Genomic DNA, 25000 nt, shown 5'->3' on the forward strand with positions numbered 1-25000 from the left:
CACTGGATAGCGTCATCTCGCCACTAGTGGTCAACTTGCCCCTAAAAGAAGTCAGTTAGCTTTGTGGTGGCGGGATGAATTCACCCGGTAACATCAATATCTGCCAGTTCGACTGCAGATTGTTTGTTTTTGGTCTAATGGCGTTCCATCCAAACATAAAGCTAATTTATTTCATTTTTTCAACTCTTTAACGATGCAATTGAAATTCATTCCTGGCACGCGTCAGCAATGACGAAGACAGCACTGAGTTCTGGGAACGTTATTTCCCCCCAACCCCCCCCCAAAAAAGGGACCAGCTCATTTCTCAATTTTTGGCTTTCAGATTAATTACATGTTTGCTGTGTGCGAAATGTCCAGGAATTGCTTGAATGTCATTCACTTTGGATTCAAAGGGAATGCAACATCACCGACCGCTTATGTCCTTTTGATGTTCTTTGTCATGTGATCAAATCACAGCGTCACACTGAACCCCATGTCTTAGTCGGCGTCTTTTTATTTCATAATTTTTTAGTGTATAAAGCTGTAATGATATTCTGTGGTAAGTAAAGAGGTAGTGTGGCCCAGTGGTAAATGCACTTGCCTCTGCTCTGGCGACTCGTTAAATGAAACAGTCCCTCAGTGGGTAGCCTGCGAACGCAGACGTACTTCCGCCGGAAATACGTCTGCGTTCGCAGGCGACTCAGTGGGCTGCCCCCGTTGTTCGAAGGGTGGAAAACGTTATCCACTGGATAACTCAATTAGTTTTGCTCAGTTGTGTTTATCCGCTCTATAGTGTGATTTATCCGGTGGATTATATAGCGTTATCCACCTTTTGAACAACAGAAGCCTGTTCTCTTGTCTGTCATTTGCTCGGGGGTATTTGCCACCAGACAACTCTGAAATCTGAGCTAACATGTGTTGATCGCGATGATGTACAGTGTAGTTGATATTCATATGGCGCATTTTTAAACTAGATATTGTGGGGAGTTTTCTTTAATAGCCAGACATATCAGACAAATAAGGTTGTTCAGTTCGTTCGAACAAAAGGCAAAATGAACGCATGCAGCTGGCGCTAACGTACTTAGATAGCATTAAGCCGTATAGTCATCATTTTGCAGAGGTTTGAGCCAACTGCACTGAAAAAGCAATGACAAAGGTTTGGAAAAATTCTCAAGAACATTAAAAGGTCTAAAAGCAGCCTGAAACGGTAAGCTCTCGTCGTGAACATCGCTGGGCTGCGTGTGCAATTTTTTAGCAAAACACTAATTATTCACTTGCCCCATGAAAACGGTACAAATTTCAGATGGAAGACTGAATTTAGAAAATAAATGTTTCAATCAGCCTGACATGGTATGGCATCGCGTCTTTTGTTGTCAAATCAATATGTTGCTTTTTTGCGCAGATGTGCCTCGGGCTCGTTTGTTACAATTTGGTGATGAAAGCTTTATTTATCATTTTTTTTGGCGGACAGACAGGGGGTAATGGAAGCCTAGGTACAAAGTGCAAGGTGCAAGATGGCGAACTTTTTTACTGGAACAGAGAGGATAGGTTTGCATTGAGGATCTTTATACCCACGAAGGTTAAAACAACATGAAGATGTTTTTGAATCGCCTGATGTGAGATTTAAACTGATCCATTGTATTTCACATTTGCTGGTCTGCGTGCGCTGTTCTTTTTCCACTTCGCGGCATACAGCAAGAATGCTTTGTCTTTGTCAGCGAAGTTTCAAAGATTAAGAAATGGCCGTCACGTGCAAAACTAGACTTAATCAAGGTAGAAAATTTGTTTGGATTTGTTATCGTGATATAGCACCGATCGAATGTGTTGCCAGGCCTCCCTGGACGCGACGCTAACTACAGCTACCAAAAGTGTGGTGAGGAGCTTGCTCTGTAAGGGATTATCTCTCTCCCGCCCACGGGTAGTAAAGAGCTCGTACGAAGAAAGAGCCTAACACGCCCAAAGGCGGTTTGGCGTGCCTGTGCAACCAAACCGCAGGTTTGACACCTTTAGAAGGAATTAGGAGCATTGTAAACTGAAATCAACAAATTAACGCAAGTCAAATCAAGTGATGGTTTTTGAGGAGAGGTGAAAACCGGATTATCGGGAGAAACACCGGCCGAGAAATCCCGGGGGGGGGGACTATATGAAACAGACGGGGATGCTCGTCGGAAATTTTGAATTTAACCCCTAAAGGAGACCATCTGGGCGTGGCTCAAGCTTTTTGTGACCCCTAAAGGATACCAATCTGGGCGTGGCTTAAGCAAATTTTGACCCCTAAAAACAAGTTAAAAAGAAAATTTGACTTCTGTTTCTCTTCGCATAATTCTGTGTTTCTTCGCGGAACCCTAAACGAGATCTTGGCGGCTTAAAATATTGACGCTTTGCCCGGAACACCCTAAGCGAGACCAAAATCCAAAATTCACACCCCTAAGCGAGACGACGAGCATCCCCGTCTGTTTAATATGGGAGTCACCCCTCCCCCCCCCCGGGCGAGAAATAGAGTCGAGAACCAACAAACTCAACCCACATATGACGCCGAGTCCAGATATTGAACCCGGGCCACATTGGTGGGAACCGAGTGCTCTCATCAAAATATCACCCCTCCACCTCGTTTTCCAAAAGCAGAAACGTTCCGATGCTGATTTGGATCCTTCCTTGTATCCATAAAACGATGACGTTTCCAGGTTTGAACTCTTGTATGAATTGTCAGCTGAGAAATGAACCAGGAGTTTATCTTTTAGACAAGATCCAGAACGTAAAGAACTGATCCTACGTACAGATAATATAGTTCTATTACCAGTCATGCAAACCTGACACTAATTGACGCACAAACACCTAACCGCGTTTTGATAGAACTTTAAAAAGGGAGCTTATAATTAAGCACGCGCGATTTTGAGACGCGGACGGCAACCGAAAGTGAGCTGTTTTCCCTTTTAACTTGTCTTCACACAACCACATTTACATCACTGAGGAACTTTCCTCCATTAGAGCTGATTAGTATAAAAACCTGGAGACAACACTGTCCTGGCAGGCGAAATGTCCTCTTCCGGTTGCCGTGCGCGTCTCAGAAACGCGCGTGCTCAAGCTCCCTTTTTCTAAGGACCGACGCTACGGTTAAATTGAAATGGACTGTTTTACGCATGCCTAACAGTCATTCACGGTCTGTTTACATAACTTAAGATAGTGTTTTTATTCAAGGTGCTGTGAAATAAAATCAGTGAAAAAAATTCATCTTGAAAAGGAGAAACAAGACGTTATCACCAGCACGTTTTCCTTAAAAGAAAAAACAGCGCATGGCTGTTTCTCAGTCGTGCGCAAAAGGAAAGAGTTCTGAGGTCGAGATTGCTGTGGAATCAAGGAAGTAGTTTAGCATTCTTTGCATCTACAGCTATCCATTGACAGATTTGTGCATTTAGTTCTGCTGTATCGTACCAGGCTCCTGATCGTACCTGTATTTGAAAACTTGCTGTCTTTTTTCAAAATACCTCGTCTTTTACAGACAGCACGATCACTCTAGAAACATAAACACCCGTTTTTTAAAAATCGTTTCTTGACGTGGGCTATTTTGACGCAGGGTCTATACTTTGCATTTGTTCTAAGACAATATGATTTACGTCGGAAAGTTGACTGGACTTGAATTTCTTTCTCAAAGAATATTTTTCCGTTCTCAGTGTAATTTATGCAAAAGATCACGTGACGAAGCGGTATCGCCAATCGCAGCTTGTCAATCAAAGCTTTTGGAGCGTAATGGCATTCGGCAGACTCTTACATTTTCAGATCTTTTGACTTGTGAAATTGTTAAAGTTTGACCTCGCATGGTCTTCACAACGGCGATTAGTTTTGTTTCGGTGAACAATGGCGCGACAATGGAAGACGTAAAAGGAAACAGGGCGGGATTTATTCAGATTTAGAAATGAGCTCGGTGAAGCCTTCTGTGAAAGCAATATTTATGCCTTCCGCCAAGAAGAAGCACACGAAATCAGCAGCTTCGTCATCGACTACAAATGGACAATCACCTTCTTATCTGCGACCATTGACACCGGTTTGTGGCTTTTGTTCACGTAGGTTTTGTCAGATTTCAAATGAGCGTATTATAATTAAAAGGTGTTTGTTATTCTCATCAAGGAATCCGTTCGCAAGAAAACCCCTTCAAGCCCAACCAGCGAACCCCATCGAGGGATTTTCAGTCAACGAAGTTCTTCCCCTGCTCCTTCGCCGCTGCAAAATCGAAGGACAGTCTCCAGCGATGCAAGCTCGTCGAGGGTAGAAAATGGTTTACAACTCAGTCAATCTGTTCCTGATTTGCGATATGGAGTGAAACATGTTCGAAGTTCCAGCCATCCTTCAAAATCAGCGGCAAGCACCCCACACAGGGAATCGTTCTCTTCCGTCACTTTCCCAGATCGCAGCAACTCGGTGAACAGTGAAGGTAGCTATTACAACGAAGTAGCAGAAGCTCCAATGATTCTCCAAGAGGATATCATAGCGTTGACTGTTCACGTTCGCACATTTTCGGAAGCGCTGAGTTCTCTGCGAAACACTTTCATCGAATGCGAAGGTACAGTTGAACTTAAAGCTTTGTTTACAACAGAGATCGGTTGTTTAGCTGATATGTTTAGTGTCAACTTTCTTTATACTCGGGAGTTTAACATGAAGCTAAATAAACGTTACAAAAATTGTAGTGTCATTTAATTGAATTTCATTGTCGTCGTAGGAGTTTCGAATTTTTTGATGGAATTTACATGGAAACGGAAACAATTATAGAAATCTAGACAACTTGGCTTCCAAAGCTCCTATTTTCTGGTTGAGATTAAACTCCTTAAAACTGGTATTTATTTGAAGTGGGAAAATCTCAGATTGCTTTTATAACCGTGATTTAACCATTCCCATTTATTAATTTGGTACAAAAAAAAATTATAATGACATTCGAACTGACAAATTTGAGTGTGCCGTAATTTCTTCTTCATACAAGCAATGTCGGTTTTTATTTGTCACGAAATTTCCACCGAAAAGCAGCGTCGATTTTTTTATAAAGCCATATGATAAAGCATGGTTAATACCGCAATCTTACAAATTGAGTTTGTCAGTGGTTAGTAGATTCACTAAAAATATTCGACTTCGATCTGTGTCTTGCATAAATTGTTTGCGGGTTACAACATCTAAATTATACACAAAATGACCGCGTGTTAATGCGGCCATTATCACTAAAACGGGCGCTAATCCATAGTTTTAGGCTCTATTTCGGGTGTATTATCGTCAAAATTAGGGAGCCGAATATTTTGACGTAAAATATTTGCAAGTAAGGGCATTAAGAGTCGTGAAACATGATCTTCAGCTGATTATTCCACTTGATCTTTGGATTTGTAGAGAGGGTTTTGTACATGACAAGTGAAATGGATTGAACTTGCGATCGAAACTACAGGAAGACCTTGCTGCAGACTGCTTGATATTAGTTAACTACCAGGTTACCACAGTTCTCAAGATTTTGTCATATTTGTGGTTTCGTTTCGTTTTGGATAAAATTGATGGAATGTTTACTTTGGAGGTGACTGAGTGAACTGTGCGAATGAGTTACAATCGTCACTCATTGAGCCAGGACACAACCTTTCTTGCAGTTGTTTACATACGTTCTGAATACCACAATTGCCATTGCTTTTCGTTGCACTCAGAGCTTTGTGACAGCAACCTACATAGAACACATTTAAAAATCGACACAGGATGGTTATTCTGCACACAAGTGTCGTAATGTTCACCTTAAACAAATACACCTCTTTTATGACGTTTTATCTTAACTGCTGTGGTGGAGTGTTTTTATAGATGCCAGAAATTTGAATTTCCATTAGTCTGAGCAACGATCATTGTTGAAGTCTGAATTAGAGGAACCGTGGGTGTGTACAAGCTTTTAATCAGTTTTTTGAAATCCTAATACTAACTCAGCAGCCGAAATTACTTTTTGTTGACTTAAACCCGAATTTCTTTTAAATCAGTATTTTGCATCAAACTGGAGGGAGGAAGTTTGTTCTTTTGATATAATTATGCACTAAACTTAATTTGTCAAGTTCACAGAATGTAGACTGAGAGTAGTCCCTTGATAAATCAGTTGAGTGTTCCGCTTTTCTGAGGCAATCACGTTTTGTCACCCAAACGAATGAAAAGACCTGGAAGGGAGTCCCAACCTTTTAATTATTGCAAATCAATAATAATAACTACATGTCTGTGGTGCAATAATAATAATAATATTATTATTATTATTCTCAGAGAGAGTTCAGTTTCTAAATTTCAATACAAAACCGACTCTCTCCCTTTTGTCGTACGTAACCAAAATCTCTAGCTAGTGTAACAGTAGGCTCAAATTCATAACTTCTGAGCTTCTTTTGGAAATGAAAATTGAATTTTTTAGGCTCATGAAAAATGTTGCATCTGAACCTGGCTCAAGTTTGTATTTGATCTATTAAACAGTTCTTTCCCGTCGGTGTCATAGATACATTGGTGTTACAAGGTGGTTATCTGGGAATTCCCCTTCTTTATACAACCTCACGTCTGGTTACTTAAGTAGATCTTTCATTTAGTGTCTCCACATGACTCATTTAATTAACCTTTTAAAGTTTCCCACACTGTGGTTAATGAAAGTAGCGATCAGTGTGGACTACTTTTGTTAAATGTTGTCTTCGCTAAGAAATAGAGAATTGAATGTTTAAAAAATTATGTATTAATGTCCTATGGCTAGTATGAAATTCTCGTCGGGCTTATCCTTTTATTACTTCCTATCCCTCCATCTGTAGCAGCATGGTTCCTCACAGAACATGATCTGTTGTGAAACATTTTGATACTTTCAGATCAGGTCATGATCAGGACATGTTAGTCTGATCCCACATGCTGGGTTTGTTTTCTAGAATTTGAGGAAGAAAGGAATTGTTATGTGGAACCCATATTAAATTCTTTTGGAACAAGGAACGATAATACAATGTAATAATGGAGTTTGACCCCAAGGGGTCCTGACCTTATATATGTTATTTTTGTAGGATCTGTCCATTGGTTGATTCTGCATCATTGAAATGCACACTTCTAGTCATTAGAATAAAAAAAAAAGCACAATGTAAAATGATGGTCATAAAAACATGGCAAAAATACATTTAACAAAGGGAAATGGTTAATTAATGTAATGAGTTTGTTTAACTCCTTTCAAAGTGGACTTATAACCACATTTTGAATAATTTATTAAATGCAATAATAATTTTCACACTATAAGCTGACAACGGAGCGTAGACAAAAGCGTGGAGACTTGCAAAATCAAGGCTCCCTAAACAAAAAAGAAGTAAGAATAAATTACACAATGATATAAATTAACATTACATTTCTGCAAGTTAGTACATGTACTAATGGCATAAATAAGACAATCAACAATTCGCAGAAAGCATTTTTTTCAAAACAAGATTGGTTGCTAAATAGGAAGGGAGCATGTATATTGAACTAGGTTTGCTTGTTGAAGAATCCAGGACTATTTGCCTTTATTGATAGAAACATCTTTGAAATGCTTTAGTGTTGAGAACTTTTGATGAGGATTCTAGATGTCCTGTTTTGTTTATTAATTTTGTTCCATCGTTGGTGGTGACAAGAAGTCTGTGATGTACACTGTTATGTGTTGTCAAGGGTAATCATTTCCTCATTGTAGCCTTCTCCTCTTTATATACATCAGGGTTAATTATTAATATATTTATAATAATTAATGTTAAAAGAAGTTGTATTATTATTATAACTATCTCCTTGTTACAATATAGCGAGGATGTCCCATTTTGACATTTTCAGGCCTAGGAGTATATTGTGACAATAAATGATTTATTATTTAATATGTACTGTTTAATTAACGAGCAGGAGTATTTTATCGAGTGTAAAACCATGAGGTGAAGCCAAGTGGTTTTAGACCCGATAAAACATGACCTGAGAGTTAATTGAAGGGATTCAACAACATTCGCCGAAAAGCGTGACGCTCTGAAGTCCAAGCAAAGGTTCAAATTGTGAGAGGAGAACGTTAGCACGTATACAAGATAAACAAGCTACATTTATGCGTCATTAGTATGTTTTATGTGAAGAATCTAATGAGGAGTGTTTCAAAAGTTTGTAAAGTTTATGCACATGTTAATTGTTTTATTGGTGACATGGCCTCAATTGCTTAAAAGGTTGATAACACTATCCACTAGATAGAGCAATAGAATCATTAGTTTTGCTAGTAGTTTGTCCACTGGATAGTGATTTATCCGGCAGATAGTGCCATCCATCATGCAAGTGGTATTGGTGTTGTTCTACACCACCGAGATGTGTTAGGAGTTATGATGTCTACAGAAACTCACAAAGAGAACCAAAGTACTGTTTGGGTCAAACACCAGCGACTGAAAATCAAACATTGAAGCAGATCTGATGCAAATCTAGTTGTCTGGCTCAGAAATTGATTTTTTGTGGACACAAATCAGAAATAGGGGCAACGATTTGTCAGATGCAAATCGAAAACGGGCGACATGTTCAGCATAAATTATAATTTAAACATATCTCAACTGCCTTTCATACTATCTTAGGCAGGGGCAGATGTAGTGAAAACTATTAAATACTGGTATAATGGCCTACATGTGTCTCCCATGATTGTTGGAGCGTCAGAACTTACAGTCAGGTGGTCATGAGTTTCACTCCTATAAAGGAGCACTCTCTGTTTTTTTCCAAGCAGCCCTAAAAAAACTTTCCCTCATTGTTTTCACTGGGTTTCTCACTGGTACATTTCTTAGGCTACCAAAAGACTGTCTTCTCACTTGTTAATAAAATGAAGTGGCAGGGCTTGAAATTGTGAGCAATACAGTTGCATTTGCGACTGCACATTTTCCCTTTGCGATTAAAATATCTGGAGAAGTCGCAAATTTGCGACTTGTTTTCACTTCCAAGTTGCCACTTTGCTGCTGCTGCTTTTCCTAAAAGAAATAAAGAAATGACAAAGTTATTTTGTTGCTCTCTGTGAATTTAATAAGAACTTGCTAACACTACAGTATAAGAAAAACCTCAATGCTCTGCCAACATACACTGTAGCTAAAAAATGTCTGGTACACTGAGACTGCTTTTCAAGCATGAGCATGTGCAGTAGGGAATGAACCGCTGACCGCTATTAAGCAAACAGCTCTAGCTAGTTGTAGAACTAAAGGCACAGAAATTAAAGCCAGCATCTCTTTCCAGTTAACTTAGTTAAATCATAGTTAATAGAGGAGAATGGTTGTGAAATGCGAGAAGTTTCTTTGTTGTATGTTTTTGTTCTCTTTTTTGGCCTTGACCGTGCACAAAACACAATAGTTGTTTACTCCATACTGAGGAACTAACCAATAGAAATGTGTTGATTACGTAATTTATGCATAGTGTATGAGTGCAAAACAAAAGATTGTGCACGGTCGTGGACTTTCCAACCTAAATCTTGGCATCTTTGTTTGCCCCTTTGACATTTGCCGAGCTTCCAAACCATTCCCCTCTATTAAATATGGTTAAATTGCATTTTTAGCCTTATAAATAATTTATTTTCACATTTATGAAAACAATTTATTTGAATTTTTTTTTTCCGCAGACAACCCAGATGGAGATCCTCCTGAAGTAAAAGCTCATGAGCGTCTTGGTGAGGTTTTGTCAGTGTTAAAGGGAGTCCTCAATAAATACCAACCATTGCACTCGACAGACATTCTCGCTTCAGCTGGAACACTCATCAGCAAAGTCAAAAGTCACAACTATGAAGATACAAGTAAAGCTCCCGATGAGTTTTACGAGTCCATTGACCAACTCGCTTTGGCTTTTAGTAGCAGGTAAACTGAATGTAAGCTCCATGTGTATAGGTTGAGGCTATTAATTTTGTGCTAATGTTGGCTTTCAAGGAGAGAGGAAAACTGGAGTTTCCAGAGAAAAACCTCTCAGAGCAGGGCAGAGAATCAACAGATTGGAAGGTGATAATTTCTCTCACCACTACCCCAGCTGTGCTCCCTCCATCGCAAGTCAATTATAAATCACTATCTTCTGGATAACTTACTTGGTTTTGATAATGCACAGGGTACAGTTGACTCCCGATATCTTGAACCTTCAACCCATTAACTCCCAGGGGTTCCCCATTGACGAGTAAAATCGTGTGGTGTTAAAAAGAGCAATACTAAGGCTGGCCGGTTTAGGCCGGTTTAGATGTCAAAGGGTTAATTAAGGGAAATTGAAAAAGGTTCAAGTTTACGGGAGTTTGAGTTGTCGGAAGTTGAAAACAAATGACCGGGAATAAGGAAAAACGGTGTTTGCTGTTTTTCTATTCATACAGTATACATTTTAATCAAGTGAAAATTTATGAAACAGTTCATTTCTACTTTACTGTAGAAATCAAAACATATTGTAAGCAGTGACTTATTATGAAGATACAGGCACTTGAGTCAAATCCACCCTACACTAATGAAACCTGAACTAGACTGACATGTATTGTGTAATCATGCCAGAAAAGACAAAGATTACATGGCTGCTTCAAGATAAATTAACAGTCTTGCAATGCAGCACACTGTTTGTTTTGGTTTGTCACATATTGACAGACGTGGTTTGAGTTATCCAGGGCAAAGATAAATGAAGATTGCTTAGAGTCAGTCTTGTACCCAGAGTCCTTTGGCTGCTTGGTCAGTAGGTGAGTGCCTGGAAAGACTCTGGGATATATAATGGACTTGAACAATTTTTTTGATTGGTCGCTTGCATAACAGGAAGTCGGTAAGTAATTTGGAAACCCCAGAATTTCGAGGGGAATTCAAAATCTAAAACTAGTTTCAGTGCTGTTTGTTTTTTCTACCTCAGAAATATAAAAATCACAGAAATAATAAAACAACGGGGTTTCATCTAATACCGAACAAGAATTTTCCCATGCTGCAAAAAACTGATTACTGTTGCTATTGCAAAAGTAATGTGGGAAAACACCACACTGTACATCAGTTTCTTTGAGGAGAAATCCATGGAAGAAGGTCTTGTCGAAGCCATTCAGAATTACGGAAACATAAAAGTGTACTAGCTAGAAGAGGACATTGGTGTCATTTCCACAGAAATTTGTCAATTGTGTTGCTTGCACAAAGGTATTCTGAACGATGGAATGCACGCTAAAACACTAAAAATACACTTACCAAAAGCGTCAGAAGTTTCATCTTCACTCGCTCTTACATGTACAGTGAGTCAATGATCATTTCTCCAGTTTCTTTGGTGGTATGCAAGGCTAAGACTTTTGTTTCTCGAACATGTTCAACCCGCCATTGCTACTGTTCATTGTTTTCTCTTTTCTGTTTTCGTTTCAACTCAAGCATGCGCAATAACACGGAAACCCAGGTTTTCTGGGCACTCACCCTCTGACCAAAAAGCCTGAGGACTCTGAGTACAAGATTGGTTTCAAGTTAGCGGAGGTTTGAGTCGCTGAGGGTAAAATTGCAGTAGTCGTAAGACAGAAATCCAGGGAAAATCAATTTTGGTTCGAGTTATCTGGAGTCCAATGTAGTAAATTTGTCCAATGGATAGATCTATTCATCTTTCAAAACACTAAGGCTGGTACAAGCCAGAATAACGGGGTGTTTTGAAAGCCTTCACAGAATTTCCAGTCACTGATGTAGCTGTATATGTTATAGTAGCAAGGTTGAATGCAAGAGAGTGACCAATAGACTTTGTTTTTAAGTCCACGTCCAACGATGTCCATGCCAGAATTTTCCCAAGAGTTTTGTCCAAGATTGTAGGTACTTTCCTTGCGCACTCTGGGCCTTCATGTGGTTTACTTGGCTTCAATGATTTTGATTAGTCTCTGAAGCAGTAGTAACCTATAAGAACATTGATATTAATTTTGTCATTCCCCTTACAGTGTTTCTGATTTTCTCATGGGTGAACAAGACATGGTTTTATCGGAGTCTGCAATGTACAAACAGCATTCTGAGGTAAGACTCTTATTTTCCCTATAACCCCTAACTTACTTTTACACTGATTTGTACTTCATATCAAAGAAAACGTTTTTGTGCCTTTCTTGGGTAATGTCTTTGTTCAACTCTGCAAGAAGACAAATCAGCATTACTATTCCGGGTATGGGGGGGGGGGAAGGGGGTAGGAGGTGAGGGATAGGGTGGGATGGGGTGGGGAGTGAAGTGTACCGTAGCTGAAACAACCCAAACCTTTACAAAAATGCTCCAAAATGCCATGATTTAGATAATTTTTGGGCGTAAGGTTAGCATTTTTGTAAAGGATGGGTTGTTTCAGCTACAGAACCTCCACCCCTTAACCCCAACCCCCAACCCACAGAATAATCATGCTGGATAGAAGTGCTTGTGATTAGATGCACTGCGATTTTGTTAGGTCTCCTTCCTCTGTTTCCTGATAGGCCAGTTTCATGTTGTTACAGTTAGACTGGATCTAGCATGAAATGGAGGCTAATGTAAACCCAGACTTCCACACACAGAACAAAAACCAACAGGTGCATACTTAGAACTATGGGATATTCAAACTCCATCACCATGTGATTGCGTCTCAACACCACATGCATTTAATCGTAGGGGATTTCCTAATGGGCAACCAAGCATTTATCAGGGTGACCAAATTTAGGGGTTTACAATGTAGTTGCCCAGCTTTTAAAACAGAGACAACCTTGGATGTTTTTTTTTTTATTTCAACACTGAACTTGTCAAGAAACCAGTCAGTATAAAATGCGGACTGCAGACTTGGTCTAAAATGCGGACTAAGACTATTTTGTACCGTAGTCTGCATTTTAGACCCAGTCTGCAGTTTGCATTTTATACTGACCAGTTAAGAAACTTATATGCTTCATAGTATTGTTTAAGAAACGGTCCAGATAAGAACGATAGCAACAAAGGCAACAAACATGTTGGAATTCAATTGGTATGCAAAAAGGTGATAACTTTTCTATTGTCTGTACTTACTTCTGATTGGCTTAAACAGCAAACGGTTAACAAAACTTCATAAAGCAGTATTATATTCATCCTTACTTTCCAACCATCTTCCATCTTTCATCTGGTCTCAGTTTAAATGAATTCCACAGAAATCGTATGTGGGGAACATGTAAAATTCTAAACGTTTCTTGGCTTTTGTTTTCAACTCTTGTGATTGGTCAAAATCTTTTAACACAAAAAACACCCTTTCAAAGTGGGCTGTAAATGAATTTTATTGCGTTAACTTCCTTCCTGTAGGTTTATGCATTCTGTGTGTAAAAACGATAACATTCCTATGTGGGGAAAGCCCCGTTGCCACATAACAAAGGAAATTGCTATCCACCTTACACGGATCATTACTTAAACGCCTTGTTCATATGCCATGACAATTCTACATTGAATTACGTCATGCTAATAGAGCAGTTTTCAGATGACTGTTTAAAGTAATCATGCATCTGCAATTGCTATGCTTTGTGATTGGTTTTAAAATCTCACCCCAGTGTATCAGCCAATGAGAAGGAAAACCAATCAAACAAGTTACATGGAACTGCTACGAATTTGGATTGCTTCATTGCGCTCTTTGCTCCTGCTGTGATTGGTCGAAGTAATTACTTTGTTATTTGTTTTAAGACACTCAACTGAAAACTGCTCTAACATGTAAATAATGCAATAAGTCCAATAAATGCTGATTGATTAACTGACAATTTCACCTAGTGCTACACCTGTTAATATTAATAAAATTGTGAGACAAATTGCTAAACCAATATTGCTTAGTGTAACACTTCCAAAGCAGTTCAATTGACACAAAGAAATATTGTTGTGGACACGATAGACTGTTGTTTTGTGTTGTTTTGGACACAGGCAGACCACCCTCTGTTGGTGTGGTTGTTATTGATCTGCAGAAGAAAATTCAGAGGAATATTACGGCAGTTGTGATTTGCTCGAAAAGAATTTAAGTTTGAAAGCAAATAATTCAATAAAAAGAGCTGTTGAAATGTCAACTGAGTCCTGCGTTATGTTTTTCTGTTTTTATGAGCTGTTTTAGGCATTATTCTGCAGAAGTAAAACACATAATTATATTCTTACCTACAATACTCGATCATTCAAGTTGCAGCTGTGTAGTACAAAGTACTGTAGACTAAACTTACAAAAAAGGCTTTTCCGCATGTTGGTGTCAAAATTTGGAGTACATGTAAGATACTGAATCAATTTAAAACATTATCAAAAATTCCTTTAAAAACAAATAAAAAATTTATTTCAGACTCTGGGTAATGAAGATTCTGATCTTGATGTCGAAAATATTACCTCCAAACTTGAAGACTGTACAGTTAAAACAAATTGATCCAATTGCTTAAGTATTTAATTTCTGCTCCTATACAGTACTTTAATTATTGATACATTATGCAACTATTGATGCTTCTCCTCATAATGTAATAATGTTTAAAACTCTTTAGTTAAAAAAAAATAAAAGTATTTTTTTCTTTACCTAATGATGTAACTAAATTATGCTGATGATTAACTTGTGTCAAATAGCAAATCTGCTACCTGCTGGTCAACATAAACTTTCGTGTATCCTTAATTAATTTTTTGTAATGAGAAAATAAAATAGTGTATATAAGCTAACTTTTTTTTGACAGCCGCAGGAGAGTGAAGCGAGTGACCTCATCTTGTTTAACATGGAGTGATTATTCTTACCATAAAAAAAACAGCATCTGATCGCATAGAAACATCACCATGCCTTTGCTGAACTACTCCTTCATCCTTTGAAAATTAGCTGAGAACGGCGATTACGAAATCCTCAAAACAGCTTTCCCAACATGATCGGTGCAATGAACCCGACCAAATTAAGGACTTTAAAACATTGGAGTCAATTTGAATCTACAAATCAGTGCAACATGGCCATTGGCATTTTTAAAGCCTAACCATGCTGATTGGTAGATTCAAATTGTTTGCTTTGAAGAAAAAAGAACCACGGAATTCCAAAAGGGTGCAAAATTCAAAAAAAGATTAAAAAAAAAACATAAAAATTACGGTTCAGTTGCACTTTTAATGAGACTTGATCAATACAGGAGTCAAGGTGACTGACCCTAACTAAAACAGATCCTCCCTAAAATGGGGTGAATGGTTGAAAAGGCCTTGAAGGAGACTTTCATAGGTGTTCCTTGGAGATTATAGGATGGTTAATGGAGAAATATTTATTTCAAAATCTGTTTTAATTTTTGTCTGCGCATGGGTGCTTTATGTGAAACGTCGATGGTGTAGGCTGAAACTGCACTCGATGATCGATGTAGCTCGTCTAGAACCTTTAACATTGTTCATTTTTCTTTAGTCAGTGGCAGATCTAGGAATATTTTAAGTTGGGTGAATTGAAAGAACTTAAGTATAGACTCTGACAAAAGTCGTGATAGTTTAGGCTGCCATTTTGACTTTGTTTTTTGTTTATGTTTTGCATTAATGAAAATGTTCAAGTCAGGTACAGCTGTAAAGAGTTTCTGTTTCAGCGGAAATAAACATATACACTACCATACTACCATTTGCGTCCATCCTTGAAGCGTGAAGAATTTTGCGCGAAGTTTTACTTTTCAAATGTTGACGGTTTGTCCGGTTATGTATCACTTTTGACCAATGAAACATTGGTGGTTATGTTGTGAAATTCAGAACGTTTTTGACAGCATACCAGCATGTTTTGTTCACATGCTCTCAAAGTTTTCAGGTTTTTTGTGAGAGCATTTGGGTTTTGCATGACCGCCCTAATAACATCTTTGCTCATTTTGCAATGGACACAAAAAAAATCGAAGTCAACAAGCTTGGAATGAGGTAAATTACCACCCAGGAGTAGATTTTAAATGCTCCTTGAAACACGGAAGAGCGTGTGTGTTCGCAGAATATGTCCTAGACGTGGAAATATTTCCTGCTCACTCTTTCTAGTTTCACTTCCGTTTCCCTTTTTTTTTTTTTTCGTAGTTGCTGAATCACGTATCTCCTCTTGGCAAACTCACGGGAGATAGAGGTTTATAACTCTTCTAGATTCCTAGGCAGATTCATAAATATATCCGGTCACAGGGAAAACCTGGAAACTGGAAGAGCACGTGAACAAAACATGCTGGTATTCCGTCAAAAACGTGTCAATTTTCACAACATAACTGCCAACGTTTCATTGGTTAATAGTGACACACAACCCGACAAACCGTTAACATTTGAAAGGTTAAACTTCACGCAAAATTCGTCACACTTCAAGGATGGTTTCAAATGGTAGTAAGTATTTGCCTGTAAGCTGTGCTTTTTGAAAATTGTGGTTTTAATCTACAAGAATAACTTTAAACAAGGGGGTTTGGCTTAAAGCCAATTAAAGGGTGTAAGTGATTTTTTTTCTGTGAAGGTATCAAGACAACAGGAAATGTCACGCTAATTCTGTGATCAGCTTGTACACATAGCTAAGTCCGAATTACTTACGGTAATAGAACGGTGAATTCAATCAGAAACTGTAGGTCAAGGAATTACAGATTTTGTGGCTCTTATTGAGGAGCTGTTTGATTAAAGGACTTTGACATTGTTTGCTCTCCACCTGGTTGTCGTAGCTGTTGGTTTCAAACTCGTCGTCTTAGTTGTCTAGAATTCCAGTACCTCATTTGTGTGGATGGCACTGTCCTCTGTTCTGTTAGTATCTCCTTCCTTACCTCATTCAACCATTGAAGAACCGAAGAACAAGATTTCTTTAACACTGTCTAGGTCTATTCAAGAATGTTTAGGTTTTTTTTTTTACCATATGTGGGCATAGTTTAAATTTGTGCACAAGATTTTTTTTGATAATTTACATGTCAACCAGGTCATGCATACAAGGGATTTGTGTATTATTAATTTCATTTTGGACAAGAGGCTTGAAGACGTTTTGTACACATATTTGTTTGTTGTCCGAGATTTGTAATGAAATTATTTATTTTATTTTTCTTGGAAAAGACAGTCCCATTTCCTATTGACTCCAGAGAGTGAGACTCTAGCACCAGGTTGTGTTTACTTGTCAGCTAGGCTGCTTTATGGGTGAATTGGTTAAATAAGGTGCCTTTTGTTTCAAGCAGTAGTGGATGGATTAAGCACTTGGTTTAAGCACTTGGATGGCCTGTTGATCATGCACATCAAGTCATTTTTTTCAATGTTTCTTTGAAGGGCTTGTTTAGACACTTCTCAATTTACAATGTAAATGTTTGATTTAGCATGTTTCTTGAGAGGAGAGCTTTTTTAAAAGTCCCAAGGATAAAGTTTTTGAGAAAACCTAGGGCCTGGCTTAACGCCCAGAGTTAAAACTTTTTTTGCCATTAAGCTTTCCACCCATTAATTGTGTTTCAGCTTACATCCAGCTTAAACACGAATAATTACCATAACTTGTCTGTTTCTTCTTTTTTACATGCAAGTCAATAAATTATTGTCAGGGAAAGTAAAACAGACATCTTTTAAACTAGTTATTCAAGAGTACAGTATTATTAGAAAAAGGAAATTAATTTTCTCGATAATGAGCCATGCAACGGTTTACAGGTTGCCATGACATTCAAGTAAATATTAAGCACTATGATTCATTTCATTAGTAAAGTCACTAAGTAATTAACAGCTTGACAATTTTTTTTATTTTTTTGTTTGTTGAGAACAAACTTTAACATTATTTTAATAGCCTGTCTGTTTGAATGTGTTTGTTGATTGAATTGGCCCAATATTATTGATCTCCAAGCAAGATTGTGAGTTAAAGGGGTTTTTAGTTCATAAGTATCTGCAACTTAATCTTATTGTGTAAGATTTTGCTAGCCCTGTATTTTACATTCCACAGGGCATGAAACACTATATCCGTTTAGCTAAATGTCATTTTTTATCTTTCCTGTAAAAATACTATCTGATCATTGAGCAAAAGGTTGATGCCTTTTTTGATACCATATGACAGTTACATTTATATTTTGACATAACATTTTCACTTTAAATCACCTTTAGAGTCAGTCTTCTCCACATTTGTGATTCCTTTTTTTCATTCCTCTGGAATTCCAATAAAAGGTGTCAGTGCTATCCTATGACAAAGCTGTTGTCATCTCCAGTTGTCAAAAATAAAACAGATTTATGTCACAGTCCTGTGGATAGGCAACACTTTCTACACGATCCAAGATATAGAATTTCACACGAGGTCAATGTGCTCATAGATAGCATATTTCAGAAAACCCACAAATGGTGTTTGCATTCTAACTGTATTGGAACAACACTTTTTAGAATGAGTTCATAGATGCTTTCACAGCCATTATTTCAGAGGAAACTGTTGGTTTAGTGTTGCATCATTGAGGTCCAATTTCTTGTTGATCTGCCAATGTATTCATCAACTTCATCAGGGCTTTCCAAATGGTGCTAAATCTAGGGAATTCTTGTAACGTGAATAAGCAGGATATCAACTCCTTCATGTCATTCTTGAGAAGAAAACCTCCGTTCAGTTGTCTTCAAGCCAGGACAATAAGCTACTTTGTAAGTAAATGGCTTTCTGCATACATCTTCATCATCTTCCATCTTATCATCTCTTATTTAAGTCTCATTGTTACTACTGCCCTAAAGTAGAATTTAATTCTCCTTTGAAGTAGTGCAACGTCATCTTTCTGAGAATATTTGTCATTGTTCTGTGATTTAATTTTGATCCTTCATTCATTTACAATTAAGCAAGGTTGCTTTTACAAAGGAAAATAAATAACTTAAGAGCCCTGTCAAATTTGCCAATTTGGTATGTATCTTTGGTTGTCACAGAGACATAAAGAGCCATTAAGTTACAAAAGTCTGACCTGGAAGGAAAATCAATCATTGGCTTTCCAATGTCAACTTTGCTGACCTACAGTATGAACAATAAATTTCATTAAAAATAAAAAGTAACAAGTCAGAGTTCAGGACCTGACTGTGTGCCAAAAATGAGTCAATGATGATAATAATAATAATAATAATAATAATAATAATAATAATAATGATAATAATGATAATAATGATAATAAGAAGAAGAAGAAGAAGAAGAAGAAGAAGAAGAATAATAATAATAAGAAGAATGAGAATAGCAGGTATTATGATTATAATAATGGTAAAGACTGTGAAAAAAATAGGCTTGGATAGTAACACTTCATTACTTAAGAAGCACAGCAAAGCTTTAATATCCTAAGGCTATATTTGGGTTTATATGAGGACCAGGTCACTATGTTATTTAAAGTGAGATTTTGAAACAGTAATAATAATACTACCTAATATTATGTTATTATGTTGAGCATTGGATTTGTATGAATAAGCAGAATTAGTGCCTACTCACTCAGTGATCTTAGTGTTTCAAGCAATCTGATTGGTTTGCTATCTGGGAGTAATTGAGCATTATTCAGTCCCTACAGAGTGAATAATGCGTGCTCCAAACAAACAAAACAGCCTGCGTAAACTCGCCAGAATTTCTGAATCGGAAATATTGAGAATACAAGATGATGCTGTGCTACAGAATATAAAGAGGGCCACAAAATTTGGCCTGAAGCTTTTCAAAGGTAAGAGAAGAGTTCATACTTTTGCCAACCAGTGTTTGACTTCGTTTTTTCAGATAATTATTGCTGAGAATTAAACAATCTTCACATCAACAATATGTTTCACTCAGAGTAATTCTATTTTGTAGGGTTGGTCGCCCAGCAAAACGAATTTATTACTGAAATCAAGGAATTAAAAAACTGTTTGAGAAAGTTCTACATGGCTGCAAGGAAACAAGAGGGTCATTTTACAACAAACCAGTGCTCACCTCAGTGAGAGGCACCATTTCATGTGGATCCTTTACGACCTGCAGACGTTCGAATTAGATTGCTGATTTTAAACGGTGTTAAATGACCATTTTGCTGTTTGTGACAAGGATTTTAAGGGAGGTTCTTTGGATTTGCCATGTTTGAAGCTTCTGTAAACACATCTGCACATGCTTTTTGCTGTTTGCACATTTTCCACACGTGAATTGAGATGTCAATTAAATCAACTTTGGATGGTTTTCTTCTGCAAATGTTGTTGAGATGACTTTGTGAGTATAGACTAAAACAATTATTCTTTGAAATCGAGGTGAGTAATGGCAGAATATTTACCTCGATTTCAGCCCCAGGGAAGTCATCCTGGGTCAAAAAAGTGCAAATTCCTCACCCCAGGGGCACCTGGAGCTTAGAACGATCTGCGACATGTTGCAGAGCGTCAACATCCATGAACTCCTGCCATTCGTCTTCGAATTGCTGAACCAAGATTTCGTCGTCAATATCAATTATTTTGAATTCTGTTTTTACGGTATTGATAAAACTCTCACCAACTACCACAGCCTTACGTACTGAACAAGAACCTAAAATTTAATAGTAAAGTTAATTAAATACATTTATTATGCTTATGAAATTCAAGCAAGCATACACAAGTTGCACGAAGAAAACTCATGAATATTCAAACACATGCAAAAAATATGCAGCAGAACACAACAGAAACAAAAGCTTTTCTATTGGATTACATCTTAACCTTGTTAAAAAGACCTCTGTCTTACAAAATATAGAGCAGATTCACTCACCTTTCTTTCACTCATGGCTTTGAGGGAATCACAGAGAATCGGTTTGCTTCTAGTGACTTCTGGGTAATTCCAAAATGGCGGTACTATTTTTCAGTCTTTCTCGGTCATTCAAGATGGCGATCAGCCAAGATGGCGTCAGTGGACTCCACTCTTCTAACGGTTAAAGTCAAAGTCCCGACCCCCGGAACTCAACAAATGATCAAAAGTCCCTAACACGGGCAGACTTGTAACGTCAATTCCCCCTCCTATGCCCGGCCTCCCCCCGCCAGCAGCTTAACATTGATAGGTGCATTACAGTACAGACCTCAAACTCTGTTAGTAAGAGGATATATCATCATAATCATTTTTTAAGGATCTTGTGGACTTTGTGTTGTGGTTGAATATGGTCCTTAAAAAAGAAGAAAAGCACCTATGATAAAGAAATTAACATTTAATATTCGAGCAGACGGCTGTTTAACCTGAGTATGAGTTTTTAGACTAAATTGTCTGCCATTGCTTTAATAATATCTAGAGCTATCATAGGAGAACAAAATAAAAAATGATGTATAAAACTCAGTGAGGAACGAAGTATTTGTACAGTACATATGTAGAGCAAGTTTATGTGTAGCAGACACTAGTTTTGGGCTCTCAAACTCCTCAAACTAGTGTTTGGCGCATTGAATTTGCTGCATCAGCATGTGCTACATAATCACAAATGGTTGAATTGAGTCATTGATGTTATTACTGGTACTAATCATTCATCCACTAGTTTATCATAATTTTTTTCTTGGATGCTCCTTTTTAGGTTTCAGTAGGTGATGACCATAATTTATAAAACCAAAAACTTGCACTTGCAGTGAACTGAGTGAGCCAAGGTTCAATCTTAAAAGCTTAAACTGCATGTGGCAAGCTGGCACACTTTTTGAAATTTCAGTGGAAAAGAGGAGGTGGGATGATATGGCAGTAGCATTTTATCCTGTATACAAAAATAGAGTTTTGTACAGGAACTGTTTATGTCAAATTTGGTCATGTATCTGTCATCATGTCCACAACAAATTGAATTTATATGGGAGTAGGCTTTGTTTGGAATTTCCTGAATTCAAGCCTCTCTTTTGACTTGTCATTTTTTGTCATGCAAATTTCTGGTGCAGCTTTCATCTGATGATAATGTTATTGTTGTTATAAGTTGAGACCTAGTCAACACTCAAAATGAGGAAGAAAGCATTTCTTGAGGATAGTTTGAAGAAAGCAAATTTACTTTTGCTTTTAAGCATTGATCAGGTAAACTAAACCAATGAACCAGTTTCGTTTCATTTGGGCCTCTCTCTAGTGTACTAATTTTTGTGTTTGATAGTAGATGACCTGTTAAGAATGTTATGAAACCAAATAATTTAAATCTTTTAGTCTGAAAGTACCGGTATTCCAGACGTAAAAATTTGTACATTACAATTATTATTGTGTTAAATCTGTTGACGAATCAATAAGAATTAGTCATTGTAGTTGCCTGTGGTGCTATAAATTTCTTGTGGTGTTCAAGGTGGGTGACCTTTTGAGTCTGGAGATAAATTTATTACTGAAATATGGTTACTTAATAAATGAAAACTACTGTTAAGAAAGAAGTAAAATCGTTCTCTGGTAAAAAGTTTTGAAAAAACTATGATCTTTCGACAGACTGAACTGCTGCCTCAACGGATAAACATTTTTATCCGTTGAAGGCAGCAGTTCAGTCTGTCGAAAGCTCATAGTTTTTTAAAAACTTTTTACCAGAGAACGATTTTACTTCTTTCTTAGCATGAATCCTGGTAACGGATCTTCAATATTTTTATGAAAACTACTGTACTGAGAATTTCATGCCTGTGGTGCTGTTTATTGTGCTGTACAACCTTTTGAATCTGGCTATAATCAAACCCTAAAAAGTTACTTAATTAGTTTGTTCATGTGATGCTGTGCAAAATTACTCCTACCTGTCTTTGGGTGAAATAACTTGTTACAATATAATAGTACTAAATGTATTTCTACAGATGAAACTGTTGGTACAGAGGAGTACGTGTATGCTCTCCCAGTTGTGCCTTTAATTTTATGCAAGATTTTCTTTTTTAAACTTTAATGCCAGTGGATGAGATGTTCATAGCTTTTATATTTACATCATTTAAATTGATGCTAATGATTTTTAGTACTAAAGGTTCTAAATACGTAAGGTATTACTGTGATTCAAATGCATAATACCAGTACATTTTTTCTCCTGACAAATGTTATTGATGTATTTGTCCCTTATTGCTATCTCTTATGTTTGCAATATTAGCAAGAAATGCTTGTCAAAACCAATTAAATCTCTTTCTTAATATTATATCAGTTATGTGTATGAATTTAAAACTGTAGTTGTATGTGATTAGGACTTCCTGTGGCAAGCATGTCATGTCTGCACAGTAAATTAATGCGATTGTGGGTATATATGCCTTTCCTGTAATGTAATCTTACTTCCCGTTGTCAAATCTGCTTACCTCTTTTTTGAGTGACTTGAAATCTATTTTTGTCAGTTATAATATTATGTTAAAGTAATGTTTGGTTGCAATAAAGGAGCGATTAAATTAGAAATAAAAAAATTGAAAGAGGAAACATAATTTCAAGGCTTTAGAAATAAAGTTATGTCATTGTTTCAGTTTCTCCCAGAGCCTAAGAGTGACGTTTTTATTTTTGCCAAGAGTGGTGTTAACTTAAATGTATCAATTTGGGATTTTTGAGGACTTCTGCATGTTAAACGAATTTTAATCTTAAGCCATCTAATCTAAACTATTGATATGTGTTTGCTGTCATGAACTTAAAATTTCATAGATTCTGTATAATTATACATGTAGCTTTTGACTTCCACTCTTTGGCCATGTTATTTTTTCAGGAAAATTATTGGTATGCTTTGCATTAATCAGTAAAATACCAACTGAAATGCCAACTGCTCTATAACTCCACATTGAGTAATTTTAGTTTGGTTTGTGTTCTTTAAAAATTAACTTAATTATTGCACTCAAATAATTTTGCTTTATCTATCATTGTTTTTTTTTCTTTTAAGATCACTTTGTTTGCATGAAAATTGAAGGGCTTTGATCACAATCAAAATTGGCTAAAATTCTGTGTGTGGTCTAAATTGAATTTTCTTTGAACTTCCTCTTTCTTCAGATTTTGAAAGTGTGTTTGCCCAACACCTGACTGGCACAATTTTGAGCTTTGATTTTTATCCACTTGAAAGGCTGTTTACTTTGAGTGTAAGTTTTGGATTTCACCGTCCGCCATTACTCACATTCAAAACTGACGGATTGGACCTCAGAGGGTTGAATCCAAGGAAAAGTGACGTCAAAGGCTCACTAGCTTAAAATTTCAGCGGGTGAATGCAGCTTATTGTATATGCAAAATGCGAATTTAAAAGTCTGAAAGCCCAAAACTCCCATGCTGCCTATGAATTCTGCGGTGTGCATACACATTGCATTCTTAAATTAAACTAGTGAACCTTTGACGTCATTTTCTCTGTGACCCAGCTCTCTCAACATCTTTAAGTTAGTAATGGCGGACCATTAAATGGGAAAATTCCAGTTAAAATAATCAGGTGTCTTTTTCAAATCAAGGCTTAAAACTTTGGTCGCTTAGTGTTTAGTAAGTTAGTAAGGGTGAGCACGTAATAGCCAGAGCTAATTAACTTGTTGTCCTCTAAATAAGAAAATAAAAATAAATGTACTAAGCTATTAAAATACAACGAATACAAATACTATATAATCTACTAAACTATTCAAAAGATAAAATGTAGAATTATAATCATGTCAAAATTCATCAAGTAACTTAAATAGAAAAATGATTAAGATTCTTCTGTTGTTTAAAAAACTCATTCCACAATGCTTTTTCCACAATGCTTTTCCACAATGTTTAGTTAACATAGTTTTGAAATCCAAAGAAAAATAAGAATTGATATTTTGGTCACAGGGGCACTTTAAGGGAAGTTTTCTAATGTTATTTGTGGAGAGACTGTCTGGGTTAAAATCCTGGAAACCTGTCTTGGATAATCAATAATATTGTGTATGCTGTCAATGGGGTCCATGAGCATTTGGTGGTTATTGCTGAGGGGGTGGTTTGGCAGGATGTCAACTTAACTTAACTTAACTTAGGCGAAATTATTTACCGGTGGAGTGGTTCAATGGTTAGGGCATTGGGTTTGCATGCGGTTGCCCCAGGTTTAAATCCAGCTCAAACCTGGGGTTTGGTTTTGTTGTTTCCGTTTGTCCTGGATTGAACTCTACCACGCTTTGTAAATAGTCAACTGGTTGCCTTCTGCCAGTTGGAGTTCTTAATCATGTTTCTGTTAAGTTTGGATTGCTTCTCTCAGATTATTAACCCATTGACAAGTAAAATTGTCTGGCGTTAGACAGAGTTAAATCCTATGTATGGCTGGTTCAGGCAGTTTGGAAGTCAAAGGGCTAAAAGTGGGGTGCCTGTGAACCAGCTGGTTAGCTAAGTGCACTTCTACTATAAACAAAGCATTTGCATCGGCAGT

The 25000-nt window shown here is 37.2% G+C and overlaps 2 protein-coding genes across 17 annotated transcripts in view; one reads left to right on the plus strand and one right to left on the minus strand.

Moving 5' to 3' along the window:
* The first annotated feature begins 3571 nt into the window (after window positions 1-3571).
* LOC137974322 (rho GTPase-activating protein 45-like) overlaps window positions 3572-25000 on the plus strand; it is a 53307-nt gene continuing 31878 nt past the window's right edge. For 2 of the 8 annotated variants that reach the window (XM_068821221.1, XM_068821225.1), the window contains exons 1-4: window positions 3574-4021; window positions 4105-4537; window positions 9572-9803; window positions 11852-11924. In XM_068821221.1, the coding sequence (XP_068677322.1) occupies window positions 3893-4021; window positions 4105-4537; window positions 9572-9803; window positions 11852-11924 (867 nt within the window). In that variant the 5' untranslated portion in view covers window positions 3574-3892. Of the gene's footprint in view, window positions 4022-4104; window positions 4538-9571; window positions 9804-11851; window positions 11925-17934; window positions 18417-21627; window positions 21748-25000 lie in introns of those variants that run through there. The other 6 variants (XM_068821226.1, XM_068821228.1, XM_068821223.1 and 3 more) reach the window with 5 other exon arrangements.
* On the minus strand, window positions 5136-20528 carry LOC137974323 (uncharacterized). Of its 9 annotated transcripts, none has more exons than XR_011117419.1 (10): window positions 20488-20528; window positions 20027-20271; window positions 18725-18771; window positions 17895-17942; window positions 11961-12033; window positions 11133-11810; window positions 9665-9728; window positions 8636-8933; window positions 6980-7044; window positions 5136-6868 (listed from the first exon to the last, which is right to left on the minus strand). XR_011117419.1 is itself a non-coding variant. In XM_068821233.1 (10 exons), the coding sequence occupies exons 7-10, from the start codon at window positions 9705-9707 to the stop codon at window positions 6812-6814; spliced, it is 321 nt and encodes a 106-aa protein (XP_068677334.1). In that variant the 5' UTR covers window positions 9708-9728; window positions 11133-11810; window positions 11961-12033; window positions 18725-18771; window positions 19699-19940; window positions 20027-20271; window positions 20488-20528; the 3' UTR covers window positions 5136-6811. The 9 variants fall into 9 exon arrangements, 7 of the variants coding, with proteins under 7 accessions (XP_068677334.1, XP_068677335.1, XP_068677332.1 ...); XM_068821233.1 differs by lacking the exon at window positions 17895-17942 and adding an exon at window positions 19699-19940 and having other exon boundaries at window positions 8778-8933; XM_068821234.1 differs by lacking the exon at window positions 17895-17942 and having other exon boundaries at window positions 8778-8933.

Source organism: Montipora foliosa, chromosome 10, assembly GCF_036669935.1.
Source record: "Montipora foliosa isolate CH-2021 chromosome 10, ASM3666993v2, whole genome shotgun sequence".
Classification (NCBI taxonomy): domain Eukaryota; kingdom Metazoa; phylum Cnidaria; class Anthozoa; order Scleractinia; family Acroporidae; genus Montipora; species Montipora foliosa.

Excerpts from the sequence above, each read along its gene's own strand:
- LOC137974323 (XM_068821232.1), bottom strand. The coding sequence starts at position 9,707 with ATGAGTGTTCCAGCTGAAGCGAGAATGTCTGTCGAGTGCAATG. Across the intron at positions 7,045-8,777 it reads CCACTTCATTTTATTAACAA|AAGTGTGCATTTCAATGATG; the intron begins GTGAGAAGACAG and ends TCTAATGACTAG. Across the intron at positions 6,869-6,979 it reads ACAAAAATAACATATATAAG|AAAACAAACCCAGCATGTGG; the intron begins GTCAGGACCCCT and ends CTCAAATTCTAG.